Source organism: Danio rerio, chromosome 5, assembly GCF_049306965.1.
Source record: "Danio rerio strain Tuebingen ecotype United States chromosome 5, GRCz12tu, whole genome shotgun sequence".
NCBI lineage: Eukaryota > Metazoa > Chordata > Actinopteri > Cypriniformes > Danionidae > Danio > Danio rerio.
The window spans coordinates 56,643,815-56,666,292 of record NC_133180.1 but is presented as its reverse complement, the minus strand read 5'-3'; the positions used below and the strand labels follow the sequence as shown (position 1 = coordinate 56,666,292).

The 22,478-nt window shown below is 42.6% G+C and overlaps 1 protein-coding gene across 2 annotated transcripts in view; it reads left to right on the top strand.

Annotated features, from left to right (window-relative positions):
* The window catches only part of mamdc2a (MAM domain containing 2a), a 61,835-nt gene that overhangs the window by 21,006 nt on the left and 18,351 nt on the right, over positions 1 to 22,478 (top strand). For both annotated transcript variants that reach the window (XR_012405931.1, NM_001130397.1), the window contains exons 3-8: positions 920 to 1,170; positions 1,690 to 1,774; positions 14,667 to 14,804; positions 14,997 to 15,253; positions 19,700 to 19,793; positions 22,049 to 22,195. Coding sequence is in view for 1 of the 2 variants with exons in the window: in NM_001130397.1 (NP_001123869.1) it covers positions 920 to 1,170; positions 1,690 to 1,774; positions 14,667 to 14,804; positions 14,997 to 15,253; positions 19,700 to 19,793; positions 22,049 to 22,195 (972 nt within the window). In the remaining variant the exon portion in view is untranslated. The remainder of the gene's footprint in view (positions 1 to 919; positions 1,171 to 1,689; positions 1,775 to 14,666; positions 14,805 to 14,996; positions 15,254 to 19,699; positions 19,794 to 22,048; positions 22,196 to 22,478) is intronic.

Here is a 22,478-nt window from a genome sequence, read left to right as displayed (position 1 = left end):
AGAACTGTCCGCGAGCACCGGATCAACATGTAAATATTATGAAATACATAACATCTGTGCCAAACATTTCAACTGACAAAAATATTAATAATATAACCGTATAGCCGAATTAAATGTATGCATTGGCATGTTAGAGTCCTAATGAGTATGATTATGTGAAACTCCATATAGATAATGTCCGTATTTCCAGCCATCATGTCTTTAAAGACATTCCATGTTTTCTCATACGTCATGCACTTTGATGAAAAAGTAACAAGGAAGGGCAGACAAGAGCATGACAAACTCGCAGTAATACGGAAGTATGGGATAAGTGGGTCAAGCGGATGCCCTTTCTTTACAATCCAGGCCCCCACATCACTGTGGATAAATGTTTGGTTCCATTTCGTGACTGCTGTCCTTTTGTTTTTTTTAATGTCAATTTGACCTCATACATAGTGTTATTCCTGTCCATGAAAATTTTTAAAATACTTTTCATATGTTACAAATATTGAAAATATGTACCAAAAAAAAAAAAAGTACAACACTAATAAAACAACAAATACATATATACTTTTCTAAATTTAGGTGAAACTGTGAGTTTTAATGCTGATTTGTAAAGATGTCTATAGTAATGCAATAGGTCAACTGTATTAATCTGTATGTATAAGGGGCATGAAGTGGGTGGGTGGGTTGGGACTAGAGAGTGGAGGTGTGTATTTCAGAGTGTTGTTAGGTAGTCAACTACCTGTCAATAAACTTTTGGCAAAGAAAAATCCTATTCTGAAGGTTTTAAATTGCTGGGGTCAAATTAACCCCAGTGGATAAAACATGTTATCAGATTTTAGGGTAACAGGAGTGTTGAAGTGTTTTATATTCAGTTTTTATACTTGTGACATAATTCATGCATGTGTTTTCATCAGTGTTTAAATATTTCTTTCAGGTCGCTTCATCACAGCAGAATCCTTGTCCTTTGGAGAAAAAGAGAAGCATGTGCTAGTAAGTCCGGAGCTGGAGCTCAGAGACTGGAGCTGTGTGCGGCTGGTCTATCAGATCTCAGGCTCAGGATCTCTTCAATTGCACTTGCGATCCGAGGAGGAAAACTTTGACTACATGTTATGGAGTGCAGAGAAACCCTCAGACAGTTGGCTCATCGCAAGTGTGGACCTTCGTAACATTTCTGGAACTTACCAGGTATCATTTCAATGCAAAACAGGGAAACAAGGCCGCTGTGTAAGCTATATAATGTAGTCAGCACTATTTATAGTCTTCTGGAGGATTGTTAGTTTAAAGGGGGTTTAAATGGAGCAGAGTTGAAGAAAAGAGGGCTTTGTAAAGTATGCCTCTCTGTCGATTAGACAAACACTTTTACTCTGCTAATAGTGATGTTTTGTTTCTGGGCATTACTTTTGGAAAGATAGACTAAGTGTAATACATGGCCTTTGTAAACAGATGGATAGTGATTGACTTTGTTTAATAACAAGTGTTATGAATTATGATTGGAAATAAAGGGGATCTATTATGCTAGTTTTGACTGGCAGCGTATGATGTAAACTTTCTGATATTGTATTTATACTAAAATTATACTGTGTGAAACTGTTCCCTATTGAAATGAGTTAGAGGGTTTTTTTAGGCTATAGACAACAGCTGGTGCATTTTTAACTGTTATAACCCTGATTGTTTCACTTTCTTTCTTTTGTTTTTGACATTTAGCTATTGTTTGAGGCTAAACCTAGCAGAGGAATGGGAAATAGTGTTGCTGTTTTTGAAATACATATCATACCTGGATACTGTATAGGTGAGCACTTGACTTTTGCTTATTCCTAAACAGTACAATTTTATGCTTGTATATATTATGGACAACAGCTTTCATAAAGCTTTAAAAATCTAAAAATTGTACATAAACACTATGTTATGCAATAAAAGGGACATCTTTAGCAACCAAAGTGTAAATTATAAACAAATAAAACAAATCTTAGTTTAAAACAAAAATTACATTCTCAGAAATGATGATAAAAAAATAACATAACCGTTGTTATTTCAGAATTATTTTTTTTAATGAAATACTTGAACAAAATAATTAGGTGTTTAAAGACTGAAAATGATGCAGCAGAACTGAATATTCACTGTAATCTTATTTTTCAGAATTTCAAAGCACAATAGGTAACTTTTTAGTTTAGAAACTAATTCATATGAATTTGTACATTATTCTCATTTGTGCAATATCTATTGTGTATTATTATTATTATTATTATTACATTTTATATGAAAAGGGACTATTTAGGAACATTATTGTTGCCTTTTTATACATTGTAGGGGCCAAGCTGTTTATAATTTTATAAATTATACACTAATTAAAATAAATTCTAAAATTATCAAAACTGTATTTCTCCAACACCCTGCAGGAGGTATCACCAAACTTGTTCCTGGAGGTCCGGTGTCCTGCAGATTTTAGCTCTAACCCTAATCAAACACAACTGAACAAGCTAATCAAGGTCTTACTAGGTGTACTTGAAACACCAACGCAGGTGTGTTAAGGCAAGTTGGAGCTAAATCCTTCAGGAACACCGGACCTCCAGGAATGAAATTGTTGACCCCTGCCCTACAGTGATGGTGTTGATTGGAATTTTTATCAAGAGTTTTTAAAAATCGCCTTTTAAAGAAATTTTTGTGGTTAAATAACAGATTCTCCTTCTTCTCCCCAGCATGTCAGACAATATGACAAGTCCAAAAAATTGTAGCATACATGATTGTATACATCATTAGAAAGACAAAGTCTGTCTAAAGATAATTACATTATTTTTAATAGTTCCCACATTTTTCTTTATATGTTTTTTTAAACAGTAGTATTTATCTCATGTAGTTAAACTTAGAGCCACTTTCTTTTTACCACTAGTAAATGTATTAGCCTTGGGGGATTGACATTTGTTTTAGATCATTTTGTTGACATTTGTTTTCATCACGACATAGACTTATCAGCTGCTGACTCTGCTGTTCTCACACGTATAACAATAATATTGCTTTTGGCATACATTTGCACTTGCATGCCTTCACATTGCTTTGGGAGATCATTAATATGCAAGCTAAATAATAAAAAGCCTAATATTGATCGCTGGGGTATACCCATTGTAAAAATAATTGAAATGAATTCGTTTAATGTCTACACATCGATCAATTTGATGAAACTCAATGTAAAGTCACAGAAGAAAATTGGAACTTAGATCAATTAGAAAGAAGAACGTTCGAGGTTACAGAAGTAACCCTTCGTTAACCGAGGAGGGGAACGGAAGTGCTATAATTGGATTTGATGTTAAAATCCACGTATGGGAGGTTTCGGTTTAGAAGCCGCTTGTCTGAAAGAGTATTGAACGGGCCAATAAAACAATGAATTGGCAGCGTAAGCTTACGCAGGTGTGCTGCATTGCCAATTAACTGAGCATATAAGCACACCTTGCGCCAGCAAACGCCACCCTTTTTAAGCTGAAGAGACTTTTAAACAGCTAAGGGACAGTCATTATGGCGAGGAGTATAGCACTTCAGTTCCCCTCCTCGGGGAACAAAGGGTTACTTTAGTAACCTCGAAGGTTCCCCTTCGGCTGGGGAACTCCAGTGCTATAAGTGGATTTGATGTTAAAATCCACCTATGGGAGCCATTGAAAACGCCATAATGACTGCACCTTACCAACGCCTCCGATGAGAGGGCAGTTAGGCAAGCGTGACGTACCCAAATCATAGAAGGCACAGTCCTCCAACGTGCCCTTGGCCCTAACTTATCCCCACTACAAAAGAAGCTTTATGGAATAGGTATATTTTTTTGGGAGTCGCTAGCGTCTAGATAATTCTAGGAAATACGACAGTACGTTGGGAAGCGTGCAATCCCGGTAGGGAGGATGCTGCGGAGACCATCCATACCCAATAAGGGAGACAAAATGGAATTACATATGGACTAACCCTAAGGAGGGGGAGTGCGCATAAGAAGGTGGTTAGCGGATAGGGAAGACACGGGTCCATCCAGGGGGGGGGGCTTAACCGTGGCGGAATAAGCATATGGGATCTCCAGAGGGGATCGCACATAGCCGGCACCTATACCCAAAAACGTGGGCTGACCAGCGGGCAGACCTAACGTAGTGGGCCAGCAAGTGACTCCTCCGCTGAGTCAGTGCTGGGGGCCTCGGAGGAATCTGCAGGGCTCACCGAACGGGTAACTTTACTGACAGACAGGAAGGTGCACATCTCTCCGTGTTAGGGGAAAAAAGGCACCGCAAGCGTGTTACAACACCCTACCGAGTTGTTTCCTTAATCATCAAGGGTTACCTAATACCCTTGAGGAAACCGGCTCCACTCGCAGATTGTAAAACCTTGCAAATGTGTTGGGTGTCGCCCAGCCCGCAGCTCAACAATGTCTGTTAAAGACGCGCCGCGTACACATGTCCAAGAGGATGCAACGCTCCGAGTTAAGTGCGCTCGCACTCCCGGGGGACGCGGCTGACCTCTGCTCAAATAAGCACAAGAAATGGCCTCCACAACCCAGTGGGATAATCTTTGTTTGGACACGGCACTTCCCTGCTGCCGTCCACCATAACAGACAAAGAGCTGCTCAGAGGATCTAAAGTACTGAGTTTAGTAGGCCTCCGTCGGTCAGTGTTGACCATGGATGACGTATCCTAGCTCTTATATTGAGGCATGACTGATTGTCTAAGACAGCGTCGTTGGTGGCTGAAGAGACCAATACGGGAGAGGCATTTTTTACCACAGCAGTCGCATTGATAGGTGGCTCCCTGGCTGACGCTCTGCACCTTTCGGTGAACTCGCTTGTCCTCTGACGCACGCATCATGTTCTTCTCACCTGACTTGAGCTGTTTGGTCAGGGTGCACCTCCATTTCAGGCGGTCTGCTGCGAGGTCTTCCCAGGACTTGGTGTTTATGTCAAGGGCCTTCATGTCCCTCTTCACAACATCTTTAAATCTCAGAAATGGGCGTCCTGTTGTTCTCTTCCCAGATGAGAGTTCTCCGTAAAGGATATCCTTTGGGATTCTCCCATCCTCCATACGGCACACATGGCCAAGCCAGCGCAGGCGACGTTGTCGGAGCATGGTACACATGCTGGGAAGGCCGGCTCGAGTCAAGACTTTGACGTTGGAGACTTTGTCCTGCCAGATAATGCCCAGAATGCGACGCAGACCTCTTAGGTGGAAGGTGTTCAGTCTCCTCTCCTGTCTTGCATAGGTGGTCCATGTCTCACTCCCATACAGCAGAGTGCTGATGACGCAAGCATTGTACACTGCCATCTTTGTTGCAGTTGTCAGCCTATGGTTTGTCCACACTCGGGTTGTCATGCGGGCTAGAGTAGAGGCTGCCTTCCCGATCCTCCTGTCAAGTTCAGCATCCAGGGAGAGGTTATCGGTGATGGTGGAGCCCAAGTACGTGAACTGGTGGACGACATCGAGCTGGTAATCATCTACTGTGATGGTTGGTGGAGTGGCAGTGTCCTGGCTCAAGACATTTGTTTTTTTCAAACTGATGGTCAGCCCAAAGTCTTTGCAGGCCATGGAAAAACGGGTCATCAGCGACTGTAGTTCTTCCTGGGTGTGTGTGGTGACTGCAGCGTCGTCAGCAAAAAGCATGTCTCTAATCAGTGTCTCGCGTACCTTTGTTTTGGCTTTCAGGCGAGAAAGATTAAATAGCTTGCCATCTGACCTGGTGCGGAGGTAGATTCCTTCCGTTGCTGAACCAAAGGCATGCCTTAGGAGCAGGGCAAAGAAAATTCCGAACAGTGTGGGGGCAAGAACGCAGCCTTGCTTGACGCCACTGCTTATACTGAAAGGCTCAGAGCAACTGCCGTTGAACTGGATTGTTCCCTTCATATCTGTGTGGAAAGATTCAATCAAACTCTGCAGTTTTGGTGGGCAGCCAATCTTGGGGAGGATTTTAAAAAGTCCGTCTCTACTGACCAGGTCAAAGGCTTTGGTGAGGTCAATAAAGGAGATGTATAGGGGCATCTGCTGTTCTCTACACTTCTCCTGCAGTTGTCTGAGGGAGAAAATCATGTCTACCGTTGACCGTTCGGCGCGAAAACCACACTGTGACTCCGGGTAAACACGTTCAGCCAGCTTCTGCAGTCGGGCCAAGATGACCTGAGCAAATACTTTTCCAACGATGCTAAGAAGGGAGATGCCTCTGTAGTTGTTGCAATCACTTCTCTCACCCTTATTTTTGTTGAGGGTGATGATCTTAGCATCCCTCATATCCTGCGGTACGGCCCCTTCTTTCCAACACTGACAGAGGGCTTTGTGAAGAGGGTGCAGTAGGGAATCCTTGCACTGTTTCAGCAAGTCTGGAGGAATCCCGTCGCTGCCAGGGGCTTTGCCTGAGGCCAGTTTATCGATAGCCTTTCTGAGCTCTTCTGCTGTTGGCTCCTCGTCAAGTTCTTCCATGGTTGGCAGGCATTTAATGACGTCTAGTGCTGCGGAGGACACCGTGTTCTGTCTAGAGTAGAGGTCGGAGTAGTGTTCCACCCATCTCTCTATCTGTTGTTGCTTGTCGGAGATTATTTCCCCAGTAGATGACTTAAGGGGTGCCGTTTTGCACTGGGTGGGGCCTAGCGCTTTCTTAATGCCGTTGTACATGCCTCTTATGTTCCCCGCTATGGCTGCTTTCTGGATGTCGTTGCTGAGCTCTTGCCAATACTCGTTTGCGCAATATCTGGCAATGTGTTGAGCCTTGCTCCTAGTTGATCTGAGAATTTGAAGGTTCTTCTGAGTTGGTGACCGCTTGTATTCTGTCAGGGCCGCACGCTTGGCTTCTATGCATGGGATCATCGTAGAGGCCTTTACTTCAAACCAGTCATGCGTCTTTGTGGTCCTCTTTCCAAAAGTTGCCAGGGCAGTGCGTTGCATTGTGTTTCGTAGTGATTCCCACATTTCCAGGGCAGAATCACCTGTCTGTGCGGTGTCAAGTTCTTTCACAAGGGTTTCTGCAAATTTCTGCGTCAGATCAGGCTGCGACATCCTGCTGACGTTGATGCGAGGATTCCCTTGTTTCCTTAAACGGTGAAACCTTTTTGGGTTTAACCTGATCTTGCAGCACACTAAGGAGTGGTCTGTGTCGCAATCAGCACTGTGATAAGAGCGTACGTGCAGGACGCAGTTGATAGCTGAGCGGCGAACTAAGATGAGGTCCAGCTGGTGCCAGTGTTTTGACCGCGGATGCCGCCAGGAGACTTTATGCTGGGGCTTGGTCTGGAAGTATGAGTTGGCGATGCACAGGTTGTGAAAAGCGCAAAGCTCGAGCAGGCGTTGGCCGTTCTCGTTCATTTTTCCAATGCCAAATTTGCCTAGGCACGAGGGCCATGATTCGTGGTTTGCACCCACTCTGGCATTGAAATCGCCCAGAAGTACGAGTTGTTCCTTATCAGGGATGTTGTTAATGACAGATGTTAGGTTCCCATAAAACTTATCTTTAGTTTCCAGTGTTGCGTTCAGAGTTGGAGCGTACACGCTGACAAGAGTGAGAGGGCCTGTGGTGGTGTTGAGGCGGAGGGTAAGAAGTCGTTCTGTACCATTTCTGCCTGGTTCTACCATGCTCAGTAAGTTGTTCTTCACAGCAAAAGCCACGCCATGCTGTCTGGGCTCGTCTGGGGCCCTTCCCTGCCAGTAGAAGGTGTAGTCTTTTCTTTTAGAGTTCCTGAGTCTGCTAGTCGTGTTTCCTGTAGAGCAGCGATGTCTACGTTTAGCCTCAGTAGTTCGTTGTTAATGACAGCTGTTTTTCGTGAGTCGTCAATGCCCCGTAAGTCCTCGGAGAGGCCCGTAAGCATTGTACGGACATTCCAGCATCCCAGTTTTAGAGCTGGTCTCTTTCTCTGTGTTATTTTATTGTCTGGTGCGATGGTTGCAGTCTGCTGTTCGAAATGCTCCTATTCCCCATGCACCCAATGAGGAAAGCAGACTGTGGCGGGGCAGTACCTAATTGACTGGGGGCTGCCCAGCTTGAGGCGGGCGGTAACTGTCCAGTGGGACCCGAAGATCCCTCCCACCGTCGGGAGCAGTCCCTGGCGCCTTGCTCTACGCCAACCGAGCTGTGGCTTATAACCGGTAAACTACTGCTCCCCGTGTTGTATCCACGCCAGAGTGCTAGCGAGGCTGGAGTGTCCTCTCCAGGGTGTGCGAGATCGGTGTGCGAGATCGGATACTAGCCAGGGCAATGTATTATGGAGGACAGGCTGTTGCCCATGTAGCGGGTCCCCCCTCTCCACGTTGTCGACAAATCCAAAGGAACAGCAGGGCTGCTACAGTTTAGTATCGGCGCCGTCGCAGGAGTTGCCAGAGTGAGGCTGCAAACAGCGTTAAACTGCCTTAGGGACTCCGACTCCGGATTTTTCCTCGAGGTTTACTCCTGAAGCCTTTTCCATGAATGGATATAGCCGCAAGGCAGCGGAGGTTTGAAAACAGGGTTGCCTTCCCCTAGATGATCTGCCTTCCCAGGCTAACGAATATCATCTCCCCGAAGCAACTGGTTGTAAGGCGCCAGTGACCCGCCTGCGCCCCTTCTCCTGTCAGTGAAAACAGTTCCGCCGGGTTTGGTAGCTAAACCACACTTGAAGGCCAGGAGCTGGACTTGGTTGTCAGAGGCTATTTGAGACGCACGCCGTATAGGGGTACTTTATAGATAGTGGGAGCTTATCCCCATTACCGCCCCCGGCTATGACAACCTTGGAACCCAAAACTTGGAAAGTACTGAGTACGGTCCACATAATGCGCAGAGCGTGAACCAGACAGAATAAGGAAAGGGCTGGGTCTGCCTCCTTCGGGGGCAGCGCTTGCAGGGTTACTACCTGATCTCTAAAGAGAGTGGTAGGAACCTTGGGCACATAAACCGGGCGGGGTCTTAAGATAACGTGAGAAAAATCCGGCCTGAATTCCAGGCATGAGTCACTGACCGAAAATGCCTCCAGGTCCCCGACCCTCTTAATGGAGGCCAACGAGACCAGTAGAGCTGTCTTCAGGGACAGAAATATTAAGGATACTGATCGAGTGGCTCAAAGGGATCTGAACGCAGGCTCGTGAGAATGAGGGCAAGATCCCAAGAGGGCATGAGAGGGGGGCGAGTTGGATTAATTCGTCTAGCGCCTCTGAGGAACAGGATGATGAGGTCATGCTTTCCCACGGTGCCGCCAGCCACCGCGTCATGATGAGTGGAGATGGCTGCAACATAAACCTTGAGAGTGGAGGGCGACAGCCTGCTATCCAGCTTCTCATGAAGGAAAGAGAGCACAACACTGATCTGGCAAGTTCGGGGGTCTTCTCTGCAAGAGACACACCATTCAGTGAATAGACTCCATTTCAGGGCGTAGGCGCGCCTCGTGGAGGGGGCTCTAGCCTGAGTGATGGTATCAACCACCGCAGACGGCAGGTTACCTAAGTCTTTCTCACGTCTAGGGACCACACGTGGAGGTTCCAGAGATCGGGGCGAGGGTGCCAGATGGTGCCCTGTCCCTGAGAAAGTAGGTCCTCTCTCAAAGGGATCTGCCAGGGGAGGGCCGTCGCGAGGAGGGAGAGCTCTGATATCCAGGTCCGGTTGGGCCAGAGGGGCCCACCTAGCAAAACCTGCTCCTCGTCCTCCCTGACCTTGCACAATAGCTGCGCGAGTAGGCTCACTGGGGGAAACGCATACTTGCGTGTGCCCTGAGGCCAGCTGTGGGCCAGTGCATCCGTGCCGAGAGTGCCCTCGGTCAGGAAAAAGAACAACTGGCAATGAGCGTTTTCTGGGGGAGGCAAACAGATTGATCTAGGCCTCCCCGAATCGCGCCCATATCAGCTGAACAGACTCTGGGTGGAGTCTCCATTTTACAGAGTGAATCTGCTGCCGTTAGAGTGCATCGGTTGCACGGTTAAGCATACCTGGGATGTTAATGGCGCTCCTCGTTTTTAGCCGTGGGTGACTCCAGAGGAGCAGACGGCGGGCGAGCTGAGACATGCGGTGAGAGCGCGTACCCCCCATACGGTTGATATACGCTGCAGCCGCCGTACTGTCCGTCCTGACCAGCACATGTTGCTGCTCCAACACCGGAGAAAAACTGTGGAGAGCGAGGAACACTGCCAACAGCTCTAGGCGATTGATATGCCAATGCAGCTAGGCACTTTTCCACAGGCCCGCAGCTGCATGCCCGCAACACACGGCTCCCCAGCCCGTGTTGGAAGCATCTGTTGAGACAACAACATGACTGGACGCCTGTCCCAGAGGCACACCGGCCTGCAGGAACGAGGGGTCGTTCCAGGGGCTGAGGGTGCGGCGACACAGCGCAGTAACAGAGACTCGGTGTGTGCCCGCATCACATGCGTGTCTTGGAACTCGATCTAGAAGCCAGTGCTGAAGTGGTCTCATATGGAGCAGTCCGAGCGGCGTGACAGCCGCAGCGGACGCCATATGCCCCAGGAGCCTCTGAAAGTATATCAGTGGGACCACTACTTTGCTGTCGAGCTCCCTCAGACAGTTCAGCAACAGGTGAGCGCGCTCTCCGGAGAGGCGCGCTACCATGGTGACTGAGTCCAGCTCCATCCCGAGAAAAGAGATCCTCTGCACCGGGGCAAGTTGCTCTTTTCCCAGTTGACCAGTAACCCCAATAGGCGAAGATGCTGGAGCACCTCGTCTCTGTGCATAGTCAATTGCTCCCGTGAGTGGGCTAAATCAACCAGATAATTGAGTATGCGGATGCCCGCGAGCCGAAGGGGAGCTAAGGCACCCTCCGCGAGTTTTTGGTGAAGACCTGCGGAGACAGAGAGAGCCCAAATGGGAGGGCATTGTATTGCCATGCTCGACCTTCGAACGCAAACCGCAGGAACTGACGGTGGCACAGAAGAATGAAGACATGAAAATACGCGTCCTTGAGGTCTATAGCTGAAAACCAATCCTGAGGACGAACGCATCGGAGGATGCGCTTCTGCGTGAGCATTCTGAACGCCAGCTTGCGAAGGGAGCGGTTCAAAACGCGCAGTTCTAGGATTGGCCGTGACCCACCGCTCTTTTTGGGTACAATGAAGTACGGGCTGTAGAACCTGCTTTCCATCTCGGCTGGAGAAACTGGCTCGATTGCACCCTTCGCCAGGAGGGCAGCAATCTCCTCTCGCAAGACAGGGGCGGACAGGGGGTAAACCCTGGTGAAATACACGCCCATGAACTTGGGGGGCTGTTTCGCGAACTAAATCGAGTAGCCGAGTCCAATTGTGCGTATGAGCCACCGCGAGGGGCTGGCCCGCGCTAACCAGGCAGGCAGAGCCCTCGCTAATGGCGTCATTGCTACAACCGCTGACATACCAGAGTTGGGGCAGCGCGGAGCGGGTGTGCTGATCCGGAAAGCGCAAGCGTCCCGCGGAAGAGCTGGAGGAGAGCTATTCGCTCTGGCTTCGCACCCTGACTCCGGAGAGGGGGCTCGGGGGCTGGGAGAAAGGAGACCGTCACCCCGTTGGCGGAGCATGTAGACCCTGCAAGCTGAGAAGCGACGCATCCCAGACTGGCAGGGCTCCCAGTGCTCGTGAGCCACTGGTGGAGCGCACCGAACCTGCGAGCTAGAGAGCACAGTGTCTCAGACTGGCAGATTTCGGGCTGTCACATCTGCTTCCGAGGTGCTCGACGCGCTCGCTTTGCCAGAGGCATGTGCGGGGGCGGTGCAGCTCTCGTAGGTGGGCGCCTTCGGCGAGGAGCAGGTATGGATGGCACGGCGGGCGGAGCAGGCTTACGGACCCGCCGATAAGACATCACCCATCAGACTGCTCTCTCACCGCCTCGAATTCCTGGGTGAATTCGCAGACAGTGTCGCCGACCAGCTTGGGATATGGCTGAGTCAAGAAAGCGGACTTTGTCAACTTCGCGCATATCAGCCAAGTTTTAGTCAGGGGTGGCGCTCCTGGACCACTAGTGTGGACATCGTCCTCCCCAAAGCACACGCAGCGTATTTAGTAGTCCGAAGAGCTTAGTCGGCTGCGGTGCGAAGCTCATAAGCCTGGGTTGGACCCACCCTCGTGCAGCTCGACCAGCGCCTGCGCTTGGTAGCGCTGGTAGGTGGCTATCGCATGCAGACAACTGGGGTGGTTTGCCCTTTTGCAAAGGCTAGCCGCGATCTTTACTGCGCAGTCATAGCATCGCAATGACGACATGAACTGCCTGCGAGCAGCGCATTAACATGCTGGAGCATGTAACGCAGTGCCCGTGCCCATCATCCGAGGACAGAAACAAACAGCATCCAGAAACGCACCTGAAAATCCTGAAAAGGACGTGCTGCACGACTGTGTTGCTCTCTTTGTGAAGTTGCAACTTTATACGCGCCGCTCTGAAGGACCGGACCCAAAGGATCGCCTGGCAAGGGAGAAAACCCAGCTCGACCGTCTGCCACTGCGTTGTACACACTCTGGACCGGGAGAAGATCTCGTTCGCTCGGCATCGCTGGATCACAGCAGGAGGAACCCTCATCGACTCGATCAGAAAAGTCTCTGAAGCGAAAAGGATGGCGTTTGCTGGCGCCAGGTGTGCTTATATGCTCAGTTAATTAGCAATGCAGCACACCTGCGCAAGCTTATGCTGCCAGTTCATTGTTTTCATTGGCCCGTTCAATACTCATTCAGACAAGCGGCTTCTAAACCGAAACCTCCTATACGTGGATTTAGAACATCAAATCCACTTATAGCACTGGAGTTCCCCAACCGAAGGGGAACATCTTTTATGTAAATCTTAAATATTGTCAATAATATAACAATTTCACGTTGTGTCAATTAAATATTTTATTTTCTCTGTTAAATGTAAAGGATTTAGTAATGAAACTATTTTTTAATTATTGTGGTTTCTTTAATTGAGTAAAAGGAATTTTTCAGGATTTTTTTTGTTCTGTCGTTTATGTTAGTACTGTATGTTTATGTTAATATGCTTTGGTAATCTCTCCATTGATTGGCACATTTAGGGGTGTGGTTAAGAACACACCTTTTTTTGAAGTCTTACATTATAGTATGAAGACATCATACATTTTCAATAAGATTATAGGGACTTTTTTGCCAATCTATAAAATAAAGTTGGACTGAAAGTTAAATTGACAAGAAAAACTGTTATCATTTGGAAACAGTGTCATGTGCGTAGTTGAATGAAATGTCCTGTCTTTTAATAATTATTTGTGAACCTTAACAAGTAGAACAAATGTAACCTAAACTGTAATCCAAATGTAAATATCATCTAAAAAAGTAAAATATATACCAATTGCACTGAATCACTGTGCCATTGCAGTTATATGATGTGTCACTAACAAAGTTCAGGGAGAGCATGAGCAGATTATTAATCAATTTAGCACAGATGTAAAACGTTTAGCTCATCATCTTACTAGCACATTGTGTGTATAACTGTCCAACTCACTCACCTCTACTCTAAAAAATGTATACTTCTGGCATCCCTCTTTCACCCTAACTCCTCACATTATTCACTTCATCTACACTACCTGACAATATCTTGTCGTGTATCTAAGTTTTAGAAACAACAAATAATACATTTTCTTCTAGTTGATAATTTCGTATCAAAAGTAGCTTGTATGAAAGGCAAAGACCTCTCGATTACACTTATTTTACCAAAATAAAATGTGATCATGCCTTATTTTTTTTATTATTTAATAAGTAGAGTAAGGTCTGACTTTGCTTAGACTAAAGTCCTGTCACTTAATAAAAATAATGTACAGTATAGAATATACAGTCATGGTGCAGGGGAAAAATTGTTAAAATTGTGTATGACTCCCATGAACTTGGAGGACTGCATCCATACATCTCTGCAATTACTCAGATAACTTATAATATAGTCATCTGGAATGGCAAAGAAAGCATTCTTGCGGGACTCCCAGAGTGGATTTATCGTCAATGCCTCCTCCTTCATCTTACTCTAGACATGCTTAATAAGGTTCATGTCTGGTGACTGGGTTGGTCAATCCTGGAGCACCTTGACCTTCTTTACTTTCAGGAACTTTGATGTGAAGGCTGAAGTATGAGAAGGAGCGCTATCCTGCTGAAGAATTTGCCCTCTCCTGTGGTTCGTAATGCAGCGGGCAGTACAAATGTCTTTGATACCTCAGGCTGTTGATGTTGCCATTCTCTCTGCAGATCTCTCGCGCACTCCCATACTGAATGTATCCACAAACCATGATTTTCCCTTTACCAAACTTGACTGATATCTGTGAGAATCTTGGGTCCATGCAGGTTCTAATAGGTCTACCTTCTAACACTTTTACAAATAATCAACTAGAAGTTATCAGTTAGTCAAATTATTTGTTGCTCTTACAACTCGGATCGATAACAAGACTTTTGTCAGGTAGTGTATTCTTATCCCACGCAAGGGATGGGGTAGGAATGGGGGTCTCTGGTTTGGGCCGTGTTCCAAGCTCCGATGCCTCCCACAGGACAGCATGCCAAAATATAATATAATTTCCCTAATAAAACAAAAAATCAAAGTCTTGTTACACCTTATTTTCATGATTACCCTAAACATGCTTTAACTATAAATAACTTCTCACCTATGTTTGTAAATTAGTGAATTACTTGAGTATTAGGTTGGACTTAGTAGTATATGCGGACATGTAATTCCAAAGTTACTTAAGTACAACAGAATATCTAAAATGGGATCATTAAAGTAAACTATTAATAATTACAATATAATTATAATGTCTGTTTTAGAATGTAACTTTGAGGAGCATCACTTGTGTGGCTACAGTAATCAGTGGAATCCCAATGTGAACTGGTATGTGGGTGGCAGTTTGGTCCGGGACCCTCGGTCAAATCTTCCAGATGACCACACCATGAACAATGGGAGAGGTAATGCAGATGGACAGAAGCATTTCATGCTGCACAATAGGTCAAGAGCTGGAATAAATCACACCAGGCTCTCCAACAGCTTTTCATAACCCACAATTCTATAGCTTGCTCTCCTACCAAAATGAATGTGCTGTGTGAATCCGTTCTTTATTTATGTTTTTTTTTTTTATTTTGTTTTCCACTCTAATCTAGGTCACTACATGTATGTGGACTCAGTTTATGCTAAAAGGTTTCAGGAGGTGGCAAAGCTGGTGTCTCCGATGACCACCACTCCAATGACAGGGTGCTTGTCCTTTTACTATCAAAGAGACCAAGCCATTGGGAATTTCTTCTCTGTGTTTACTAAGGACCAGCTAGGCCACTATGAAGAGATATGGAGGCCTGATGTTTATGCCACATCAAGTTGGAAGTTAGTGCAAGTGGATATTAAGGCAACACATCCTTTAGAGGTCAGTGAAAGTTTGTTTTACAAAAAATAAATAAAAAATAAATAAATAAATAACAAATTGCATCGTTTCATTGTGCAATTTCTAGCTGATTTGATTTTTATCACTCGATTGAATTGCAGTTGTCAGTAGTTATCAGCTGATAAATAGGGGCCAGAAGGAGTCTTCTGTGCCTACTAGTAGGTTCAGAAGGCTGTTATCATCCATCCACATGATAAATCAGCTATATATCACATACGGCTGCAGCAGGAAGTTAACGAGAATTTATTACATTTGTCATTAATTATATTTTATTAACGTCTACCCCAACCCTAAACCCAACCATCACAATAATGTAAAAACAAATCTGGATCTGGAGTATTCTCTGATTAACCACGAGAATTGTTTTTATTATTCATTAAATTTCCCAATAATTTTTTTTAATTGACGTGTACCCCTACTCCAACTCTAACGCCCGATTTACATGGAACTTCAGCACGAATGATTGACAGGGGGCATGTCTGAAGATGGGGCTTATGTGACCATCATAGCAGCGTCAGCCAATGAAATTAATTAGCAATCGACTACTGACTTAGCTGGTGTATTTGCATAAAGGAATCTGATTGGCTGACGCATCTGTTGGCACTTCAAAAGTTGAGAAATCCACAACTTCTGCATCGAGCAATGATGCTGAAGTGGCACAGATGAATCCACAATACAGTTTGGCAACACCTGACGTCACCCATTCAAAGTGAATGGGAAGCGTTGTTGCTGACACCCTGTGTTAATGGGGTGTAAACCCAACCGTATGTAATGTAAAAATCTGGATCTAAATTCTTTTCTATTAGTATAGCTGATTAACCATGAAAATTATTTATGTTATTTATTAAATTTCCCATAAATTGTATTCTATTAACATCTACCCCTACCCTAACCCTAAACCCAACAGTAATGTAAAAACAGATCTGGATGTGGAGTTTTCTCTATAAGACTAGCTGATTAACCATTTGGATGGATAATAAAAGCCTTCTGACCCTACCAGTAGGTGCAGAAGGACCCTACTGGCCCATATTAATCAGCTGATAACCACTGATAACGGCCATTCAATCAATTGCTAACATTCAAAATTGGTGTAATTTCAAGTGAAAGTATATCATTGAGGCCAAAAAAGTTGACTTTTTGCTAATATTGCTCATTGTGTTCTCCTTAAAGGGTTACATTACAGAACATAATAATGTGTTGTGCCCCCTTCACATTATCAATAAAAAATTATTGGACTATGTTTTAAAAGGTTTCATTTATTTGCAGAAATCCTGTACATGCCCACAGAATACTAAGTAAATGAAAGTGATGCATTTCAAGTTTAGTGTATTTTGTGTGCATTATTCAGAAAATAACACTCGATTTAAAGCAATGATAGCCAACTTGCTGTCTGTTGACAGTAATCCCTCTTGTTTTGTACTGTTGACATGACCATTTATTGATATAAAGCTGCTTTGAAATAATCTTTATTGTAATAAGTGCTAAATAACAGTTGGTGACTTGACAAAATAATTAAACAATTATTTTAACCATCGACATGCTTAAGTATCCTGAGCATGTCTGTGGCTAGAAGGATTGTTTAATTGTCTAATTGTCACCTACAATTATATAGCACTTTATAAAATAAAGTTTATTTAAAAGCAGCTGGTGTTATTAAGTCCAGCAGGGGGTGCTCAACCTGCGGTCTGTGTGAGTCCTAATGCCCCAGTATAGTGAAGGAGACACTGTACTGTCAGTGAGCATCGTCTTTCGGATGAGACATTAAGCCGAGGTTCTGACTTTCTGTGGCCTCTCAGGCCTCCCAATTATCCCCATCCACTGACTTAGCTCTATAACTGTCTCTCCACTCCGCCTATAACTGGTGTGGGGTGAGCGTGCTGGCACTGTTATCCTGTGTCTGCCGTTGCATCATCCAAATGGATGCTGCACACTGGTGGTGGTGTAGAGGGACCCCTTCCCCTCGTGATTGTGAAGCATTTTGGGTGTATGGCCAAATACGATAAATGTGCTATATATAAATACATTACATTACATTACATATTTTTAAAATTATGGACTATGCAGTGTAACTGGCCAGGTGATTCTATTAACAAAATTTAATAAAATTTAAATCTACTTTTTTTTGTGTATTTCTGAATATTTTCTTATATTTTGATAAGATTAGAAATGATTTATAATTTGTATGCAAACAAAATGTACTGTACATTACTGCACATTCACATGTTAACTTTATCCTTAAGTAAGCTTTTGTTTAGAACAGATGGCTTGTCTACTTTGTAAATCTTACACGTTTTAACTACCCATGATATACTAAAGCCATTTGTAAGTACCCTGGCTTAAAGTGCTAGTATACACTATAACACTATCCAAACATGGCTAGCACCTATTTATAAAAGGGGCCTACTTTTATTGCATGTGTATGCTTGTGTCATATTATAGATGGCAAGTTTTAGTCAAACAAATATAAATGAATGTTCGTTACACACCTTCAGTAGATTAATGGCTAACAGCGTTTGCAATCATTTTCAACTGCAAACATTAGTTAATGTTCATTAGATTTGTTATGAATCATGTTAATGTTGATGTTTTGTCGTTTTATTATGAACTGGAATATGCACAACCATAAGGCTTTTACATACAGCCCTTAATTCTCTATTAGGATGCAGTTTCATCAAAATATTTTAAAACAGTTAAATTGTGATTAGTTGGTTAGCACTATCACCTCACAGCAAGAAAGTTGCTTTTGAGTTCCGGCTTGGTCAGCTGGCATTTCTGTGTGGAGTCTCGTGTTGGAGTGGGTTTCCTTCAAGTGCTTGTGTTTGGGTGTTTCCCAGTACTGTGTTGCAGCTGGAAGGGCATTCGCTGTGTATAACATATGCTGGAATAGTTTTCAGTTCATTCTGCTGTGTCGACCCTTGACAGACAAGGGACTAAGCTGAAGCAAAATAAATGCATTAGAGTGTTTTGATGCTCGAAATCTCTTTTTTTGTGTTTGACCTTAAGATTTGTTGATGAAAAATTACAGAAATTAGTCAATGTTGTTGGATTATCAAATTTTTCAATGAGTAGTGAAACAGTACCCATTTGTTGTAAAAGTCTTAGGTATGAATAGTTCTACCGAAAACTGACAGATTATAAACTGTTTGGTAAAAGTTTTTTTTCTTTACAAATAGTTCAAAGAGTGATCTATTTGAGACCTTACAATAACATAATCTCTGTTCTGGGGGAAAAAGAGTGTTTATTTTGCATGTGCAGAAATGGTATAAACATGCAGTGAAGAGCTAGTGCTGTCTCAGCCATGTTTAAGTGTGAGCAGCCAACACTGAGGGACAATGTAAATAATGAGAGTGGTAGTGTGTGTGGAGTCTGGACATTCTCTTCAGCAGATGAGCTCACTGTCTAAAGTGTTACTAAAGAGCGATCCTTTGAACCATCTACAGTTTTTATGTTGTACTTTTACACAAGCTAAATCTGTCTGAAATGTTTTTGGTTTTCAAAATGAAAGTATCATTCTGGGAACTTTTGAAAGAACTTGAAAGTGATGACATTGTTTGGTATAACAACGTCACATAAACAAATACATCACAACCTGCTTTTTGTCTTTGTCATGACAACTACAGATATAAGACAAGATAACAAAACTTGTCATAAATCTTACAAGTTTTAATAAAGTGTTACCAAACAAACATTTTAAAAGTGCTTCAATTAAATTTGAAATGAAATGTGTTTATGGTGTTTTCTAGAATTGAATAGAATACAATAACTATGACAAATAGTACCAATTGTATCAATGTTTCAGAAACATAATTTGAATATTACTATTTGAAAATAAAGTTCAAAACATCATCATTGCTCTGACATTTTTAATATAAATATTAAGCGTACATGAAGTAAATACTTTCATGATACCACATATGTTGTTGGTGTGAGTTAGAGAAGTATTCGATTCAAAGGGTACCTAATTTACCCCATTTTCAAGATTTAAATAGGTCTTTTGTGTTTGCAGAACGTGCCTGTAAAGTTTCAGCTTAAAATACCATCAGACTATTTATTATACATTTTTAAATCTGTGAAATTTGAGCTGTTAGGACATTGAAGTTGTATTTGTTGCCTTTTCCCCCATCTAACACAATATATTTCATTTTAGAAAACATTTATAATATTTTGGAACAGTAAACATGTCAGGCTACGTAATTAAATAAACCATTGACCTCTAAGTGTAGGTGTTCTTAAAAATAAATGGTGCTTTAAAAAGTCTATGAAAAAAAAAAGTTTATGAAAATGTGGGAACCCTGTATTAATTTTGAAATCATAAGCACTTTTTATAGTTGTATCTGTAACACTGTGATCATTCTAGAAACTATTGTTTGTTTGATGCCGGGCACTTCACGAGTGTGATTTATATCATTGGTGTATTTGGTTTACTAGGTGGTGTTTGAGGTGGCGTTTAATAGTGCTCGCGGTGGTCATGTTGCTCTGGATGACATCTCTTTCTCCTCTGCGTTTTGCCACACAGAAACAGGTCAGTGCAGTTCTGTTACATAACAATCACTAACCCTAACCTTATGCAACTGTACATAGTTCCGAACATCACAAAAAACAGCTGTTTGACATTTTGAAGAAACACTATGAAACTGCGCTTCTGTTTTTGTGGTTTTGGTCATTTCTACAATGCTTATTTGGATATGAACAATTCTTCATACTTAGCATATAGCTTTACAAATGTCTCAAGCTGGTTACAGGAGCAAAAGATAGATAAACCCTGAGACAGAATCTAATTGTAACAATTGACTTTTATATACAGAAACAAAAGCTCATCAATAATACCAAAACAGAGATTTCTGGAAGGCATGACATGGCATTTTAGCCGTTTCTTTTACTCATCAGCAGAGTTTTGGGTTTGAAACATTGCCTTGTACGGAGATGTCATTAAGTGTTTCATTCATTTTTTTTTTTTTTTTAGATCTGTGTAAACATATATCACCTGCACTGTACATTGCCTGTTTTTTAATTGTAAATTGAAATCCCTTTTAAATAAAAAAAAAAAAAATATTTATTACATTGTGGTTGAGTAAACATATTTTTACGTATTGTCATAACTGTGTTTAGTTGCAGCAGTTTACATTTACATTTAGTCATTTAGCAGACGCTTTTATCCAAAGCGACTTACAAATGAGTTTTGTATGGAAGGAGTTTCCTTCCATACAACAGAAACATGGTGTTGAGGAGACGTTCAGATTAATTAACCATAATGAATTAAAGTGTGGTTACTAGTAAAATCAGCAAATCGTTGCATTCCTATTAATGATATCAGTGCATTGAACAAAAAGCCTTTTCTACAAACATATCCAAATGTTTTCGGCTGTCTGCGCCACTTGCTAAATGCCAGGCGACTCACGCTCGCCGCTTTCAACTGCAGCTTGTGTTTTATTGTACAGATGCATTTCACTTCATAACTACGGCGGATATTTTTTTACTGAACTAAATTTATCTTTGATGTCTTGGTCACACTGTTTGGAGGGCCACAAATTATCTCGGGGGCCAGGTTTGACCCGAGGGCTGCCAATTGAATAGCCCTGTATTATTTGCTAGTTTCATCAGTTACCATTTTAATATTCAGCACACTGAAAAAGAATGTGGCACTGAACCACTGAAACCTCAATATGCATCAATATAGAAGTCATTACAGATTTTATTTGTTACTTAAAAGGTTCGTTAGTAATGTTTGCCTATAGAGTAGGTATGTGTATTTAAGTACACTTTGCAGATTGTGTGAACTCAACTAGCTCTTAAAAGAAGTGGAAGATGAGACTGATTGGTTTATTGCATGTTAAGGCCAAAACACACTCATTACTGAAGAGAATAAAGGTGACCGGAACGTAAATATAGCTTACCGTTCTATACTGAACTGTACTGTACCATTCAGTGGAAGGCATAAGCACAACCCTTTTAGACCATGCTCTGGCTCACTGATCTTTTAGTGGATTCAGACCCACCCTGAGTGTATCAGCGCCAAATGCTTTATACTGTACACTTTGATTAATAAAATAAGGCCCAGTTTATTGTTTCAAACTAGTTTACTATTTAAAAAATGGCAGTTAATTTCACTTTTTTTAGGTCACCAAAATGTCATCCTTGTTAAATTAACAGCTATATTTTTTTTGGTTGAAAATGATGTTTTATAAATACACTTTGAAATAAAAAAACTTATTAGTACATGCATTATATACTTTCATATGTATCACTTTAGGAAAAATCCAACAAAACATCGACATCTGAAACTAATGCTTTTATGAGAAATTGCTTTGAAATTCTATGCATGTTTCAGAATAATGTACCTAACAAAATAGCTGGAATAGAAAATAGTTCATGAATTCAAATAATCAATGTTTTAGTCATTAATTATTGAGTTTGTTAAAGACATTTGCAGTTTAAGTCTACATAAATGAAGCTGCTTATAAATTCAAGACATTTTTACCATTTGATTTTGCAAAAAAAAAAAAATTATGTTGATCCACCATTTTAACAACAAAAATATTTAAAGCTAACTATTCTTTGAAACAGAAAGACAGCCTGTTGTTCTTAAAGAGGCTGACACCGCAACCCACAATTACCAGTAAACTGCTGTTTAATGGGGAATTTTTTTGCTGTTGTCCTGTTATGTAGTAACTACATTGACATTTCCTTTAGTCAGCACTTCACATACATTTCACAAAAAGTCTGTCCATGTGGGAGATGTTCATGTTGTGTGTTTGTTTCATATCACTCATGTTTCAGAGCCAGAGATTGACCCGTCTGTTGCAAACTGTGACTTTGAGGAGGGCCTGTGTCAGTATTATCAGGAACAGACTGGAGGCTCGCTGTGGAACAAAGTCTCTGTCAAACCGAATGTTTACCGCATTGGAGATCACACCACAGGCACTGGTGCGCAAATCTGTCTTTTGATATTTCTGATTATTTTGATATATTTATATCTTTTCAACCATCCTCCAAGTTACGTTGCTAGCTGGACATAATTGTGTACAAACCTGATTAACATTTGTTATGGTTTAAATCATACTTGTATACTATTTATTGATGCAAATATTAGAAAATACATGGTTCTAAATGGTAGTCTAAATGGGTGTGCAAACTCGGTCCTCCAACTCACCTGAGCATGCCAATCAGTGTCTTCAAGATCACTAGAAATGTTTTGATTAGAGTTGGA